The 5,418-nt window shown below is 36.7% G+C and overlaps 1 protein-coding gene across 1 annotated transcript; it reads left to right on the top strand.

Moving 5' to 3' along the window:
• Positions 1-668: 668 nt before the first annotated feature.
• LOC146466128 (uncharacterized) lies at positions 669-5,217 on the top strand. The gene is made up of 5 exons (XM_085127697.1): positions 669-914; positions 1,397-1,614; positions 2,194-2,284; positions 2,761-2,910; positions 3,900-5,217. The coding sequence occupies exons 1-5, from the start codon at positions 806-808 to the stop codon at positions 4,427-4,429; spliced, it is 1,098 nt and encodes a 365-aa protein (XP_084983823.1). The 5' UTR covers positions 669-805; the 3' UTR covers positions 4,430-5,217.
• Positions 5,218-5,418: the final 201 nt, after the last annotated feature.

The following is a 5,418-nucleotide window of genomic DNA, read 5'->3' as shown; positions in this document are numbered from 1 at the left end:
TTAATCACTCTTGTTTTGAGAGAGTTTCGCAGAAACGTACTGGAAAATAGTGAATGTTGTCTTAACGTGTTATCCGGTCTCATGTCGCACTAACAAAAATATTGCAGTAATTAATTTAAAGCAAAAGCAGTAACTGTCACTATCAGGTAAATGAAATAATACAATGTTCAAGGTACAACATAAGCGTTTATAAATTATTCCTCAGTCAGAAGACAAACTTAGAAGTCATACCCCCAATTTATTATATTCTCATTCAATTTCTCTCTCCCACGAAAACTTTCTCTAGTTTCCATAGTAACGCTTTTCAAAAAAACACATTGATGTCATCAGGACTCGCTCGAACATAGCATTGAAGAGGAAGTTAAAATTCAGAAACAATTCAGATATACAAACAGGTTGTGGTCCAATAACCTAGCTAAAGTGATTGACACGAAAAATGTTGTTTTATTGAACATTGCAAAATAATTTATGAAGTTTTTTTTGCACCTGTGATTGTTTTTTCTTTCTTTGTCTTTTCGCTTGGCACAATAATTTGAAAATCAAATATTGTATTCTAAATTTTTTATAAGAGAGAACGTGGGATAGAACAATACACTAGAAAATCAAATATTACATTCTTAATTTTTTATGAGAGAGGACTTGGGAACAAACAACATATTAACAGAAACTGTTAAATTCTCTTGAGACTGACAGTTTCTATGAGGCTCTCCCTGACCCTCTGTCAGGTTAATTATAAACTGTATATCTCAAATTTTTATATTCAAATCTCTTCTAAACACATGTACATAGCAGATTGATTAGCCAAATGTGGATGCTTTTCCAGGCCTTTGTTACTCTTTTGTTTATTTTCCGATCCAACATTCTGCTAACCGGAGCAAACTTCTGCAGGAGCAGTGTCTTTGAAACTAAAACTGGTGAGTAAAAACATGTTTAAAAATTCGTTTATAATATAACATGTAACGGTGTTGGCTAATCTCAACTCAGAACAGTGTTAAGTTCTTGGTTTCTGAAGAGTATATAAACCTTGAGGCGTGTTAAGTATAGCTCTGCTAAGTATGAAACAAACCCTTGAAATTGAATGAAATCTTACTTAATGTTGTATCAATTTACAGTACAGCTGTTTTATTTATAGACCAAAGAAGTGCTGAAAAATTAAGATGAAGTCTTTCTAAAAGATGCTATTTGCTGTTATTGTAACATTTTAAACTTCTCCAGCTCTTGAACACCTGTCTGGATTTCGAACCTCGATCCGGTTATTGCCACAAACCTTGTTTCGCCAGTGCTGTTGTGCAATTTCATGGTTGACTCGATTTTTCGAGATACCTGCAAGAGTCCACAGAATAATTTTCTCGTCAATGGTTTAATACTTCTAATTTTATTTTCCTTCTAATTCTAGATAATGCTCTGCAAAATCACGTGATTGGTACAGCCCTGGTCCTTGATGAGTTTGAGTGCCAGCTGTCATGTCTGTCAAATGAAACGTGTGAGTCATTTAACGTACATCCCAATAGGCAGAATCGTACTCGCATCTGTGAATTGAACAATGCAACACATCAAAAGAATCCGGAAGATTTTAAATGGAAGAAAGGTTCATCATACTATGGCTCCGTCAAGGTTGGTTGATTTATTTCACTGCTGTGAAGGTATAGCTTTTTATTCATTATTATTTTTGTTGATTCTAAACTGTGTAATACGAAACATAACAGCTTCAAGATGCGTGTTCATATTTAACAATGATTCTACGAGCGCGCGTTGGATATGAGATGATAAATAGCTAGCGAGGCACGTAGCGCCGAGTTGGCAATAAACATCTGAAAACCAAGAACACAAGAAGACAATTTTAACGGTCTCCATGATTTCTCCGGCATGGTATAATGGCTCATATCCCATGACTGTTAGGCCAATCAAATCCCTGGAATTGCATCAGGATTTTACCATGATCCAGTTTTTAATATATGATCATATATGGATTATCTATTTTAGAGTGGTTTACAACTGAGTAGACTAAAACCAAAGATCAAGTAGCATAGAACTGAGGTCATAACTAGCATGTTTACGTAACTAAAGACAGAGTGTTTCAATACAAGTTTTCATAACTAAAGAAAACTAAAGACAACGTGAATTAACATCAAACTACTCCATGAATGCGAATAGTTATTTTTGTTACAAACATAACCTGTGTGTTTATGACAGATATCGTGTGCTATGAGTCCTTATTATTCTGGTGACCAAGTTAACAGCGGCAAGTGTCATCCGGATTACAAAGGCAAATATTGCCAAACACGTGAGTAGGATCTGATATATAATGCATATATAGTGTTAACAGACCTAGAGAAATAAAAAAAGACACATCAGAGCGCCGACTTGGATGAGAATAATTCGAACACACTGTGGAAAAGTAGAATTTATTCGTATCTAGCTTTTATTTCGTAGTTACAACCTACAACAGGTAGCCAAGGGCTGCTTAATAATTTAAATAACTCCTTAATACAATTAAAGATTATAGAAGCAAAACGTCATAATTTTCCATTCAGGTGTATATAAAATGGATACCAGGGACATAGCCTGACTGGTGTACAATGACAGGCATCTCCTCCGGAGGGTGGGGGAGGGGTGGGTGCTAATACCCTTAGCTGCTTTAGGTCTCAGGAACCAGGATAAGTTCCAACCGTGTGCGGACGTGGGATAGTTTACCTCTCCCTAATATCACAATATATTACTAACTAAAGGCATCTCTTTTGGTCTGAAACTTTACCTTAGCTATACAACACCGGCGTTCCTATCAACCTGCTCATTCCTGTAAACACATCCGGGAATCTGGAGATTCCAAAGGGAACGGGGAGTACTGGATCGACCCTGAGAGGAATGGAAAGCCATTGAAAGTCTACTGTGATATGATAACTGACGGAGGTAAAGTCACGATTAAAAGTTCTTCGAGTATGGTCGTAAAATATATTCTTAGTATTTTAACCAAATAATAATGTAAAATCAAAATTTGCTTTACTAAATAACCTAAGTTTTTTACAAATATTATATAATTATTCTAGTCGTTTTTATTTTTGTGATAAACGCAAGGATCACCAGGAGAGAAGGGGTTTAATAAAACCTGGTTTACAAACTGGTGACTTTGTCCTCATGAAAACGGGCCTGATATATACAAATATGGATGAAAATATGATTTAACTAAGCATAGCGCTACTATGCTCAGTTTAATCATATTTTCATCTATTGTCACTTGACTTACGTTGGTATCGAAAACCAGGTTTAAAAATTATAACGCATCGTTGTTCAAGTTATAGGCAAGTGACCGCACCGAATACCATAATGTTTTTGGCCACTCCTTGCTTGCTTGCGGCAAACAAAAAACAACTCGTTCACATTGTGCTATCTGATCACTGTCGCGGCTTGGAAGTAAATCCAAACCACAGAACTAAGAAAAGAAAGAAAGAAAGAAAGAAAGAAAGAAAGAAAGAAAGAAAGAAAGAAAGAAAGAAAGAAAGAAAGAAAGAAAGAAAGAAAGAAAGAAAGAAAGAAAGAAAGAAAGAAAGAGAGAGAGAGAGAGAGAAAGAAAGAAAGAAAGAAAGAAAAGAAAAAAACCGCAGCAATTGAGTGGACAAGGGCAAGCTTCTTTCGAAATGTACAAAATTAAAATTCAGCTTGAATGCAAGGCCTACAGGGCACAAAGAAAAGAACATAATAAACACGTATATTCAATTTTCTTTGTTTGTGAAAATTGAATAAACATGTTGATTAATTTTTGTTCTTTGTGTCCTGTAGGCCTCATTGTGAAGCTAAATAGTAAGTTTTCGATCTTTAGAAATAAATTGGTCTAAGTAGTGTTAAGACGAGTAATCTATGTAGCAGAGGATACATTTATCATCCCTTGAATCTTGTTTCAGGGGGCTGGCTTCTGGTCTATAACGTTGTACTTAACCGCTCTGCTCCCTCTCAGTTGGCAATTGAAAAGTCATACCGTGGGGTCAGCAACTATAGCAACAACAAAATGATGCTTCATATTGACGCCATGAATCAGCTCAGAGCACACCTGGCTTATACTCAATTGAGATTTCATTGTAGTAAGCCTCAGGGGCGTACGTTCCACGTGACCACAGCCGCTAACAGCTCTGGTGAAGCTGTTGTTCAGTTCTTCAGCGGTCAAACAGATATTTTCCCCAAAGCCTGTGGATCCTTCACTCGATTGGAAGGAGACAATTCATACCTCGCATCGGACTGCAGCAGATGGGGAAAAGAAAAAGATGTTTATGAAGTCAACAAATGGGGGCATGAGGGGATGCGTGCCTTGAATGAATTTCCTGCTTTTATCCTCGCCAAATATCACTGGTCGACTAATCCTGTTTGGCCTAGGTGGGAATGCGATGACTTCAAGTACGATCCTCTCATTGGAGACTGGAAGATCTTTGTCCGTTAGATTAAACTCTCACACTATGAACACTGACAAGCTTCGATGATCACAGTTCAGGGAAAAAATATAATCCAATTGTTTATAATTGTAAAGTGGAACCACCGACGGGTTATGTTAACGGCCAGTCGGGTCAGATTTAGAAAATAACGGCATAACGCATTTTTGGCGCGCTAAGAAATCAGTGCATGGTCTGCATATCACGACGGTCGTTTTCAATGTAGTAGTTTTAGGGTGAGGTTCCTCTTCAGTAGGGATTCTAAAAGTTATTTATATCATTATGAAATCAAGGAATCCGGCGAGAAAGATCACGAGTTGTCTTTCTCCCAATACGCTGGCGTTCCCATGGATAATGATCAGGGATGACCAGTGTAAAGTCGAAAAGCTGTTAGTAAATTGTTGCGAAGTTATGCAGTTGATACGAGGAAAGATTTTATCATTGTTTTAATAATTGGTCGGTGATTTATACACGTAAATACCCATACTCTGATTAGGAATGTAAATCAGATCGAAAATGGTCTCAGAAATTCACTGAGGATGATAGTAGTCGCGTCAATTAAAAAACCTTGTAAGTAGCTGATCTTTAGACTGAAATGACTTGAAAAAAGACACCAAAGCTATCAGACAGTTAAAAGACTGACTGTCATTACATTAAATCACAACATATTTGAAGTTTAACTGAAAAAAAAAATACATCAATGAAAGACTCAAATCAATGGCGAAAATCGTCTAATTAATGCTTTAATTAGAACATTCCAGGAATAATTGTTATTTGATGGAAATGCATTTAATTCCTTTAAATACAGTCGAACCTGTATATAACGGCCATCCTCGGGCCTTGAGGAACTGGCCGCTTAATACAGGTGGCCGCTTAATACAGGATCACTAAAAATACTCACTGGGCGTTGTCTAACGTCAATTTTAATGGCGTATCATAGAAAAACACTTCATCAGTGCAAGGAAACAATAGGACAATCAACACTCTTTCAAGCGATCAA

This window comes from Pavona decussata, unplaced genomic scaffold, assembly GCF_977016875.1.
Source record: "Pavona decussata unplaced genomic scaffold, jaPavDecu1.1 SCAFFOLD_153, whole genome shotgun sequence".
NCBI lineage: Eukaryota > Metazoa > Cnidaria > Anthozoa > Scleractinia > Agariciidae > Pavona > Pavona decussata.
The sequence above is the reverse complement of the archived record's forward strand: the minus strand, read 5'-3'. Positions and strand labels throughout refer to the sequence as shown.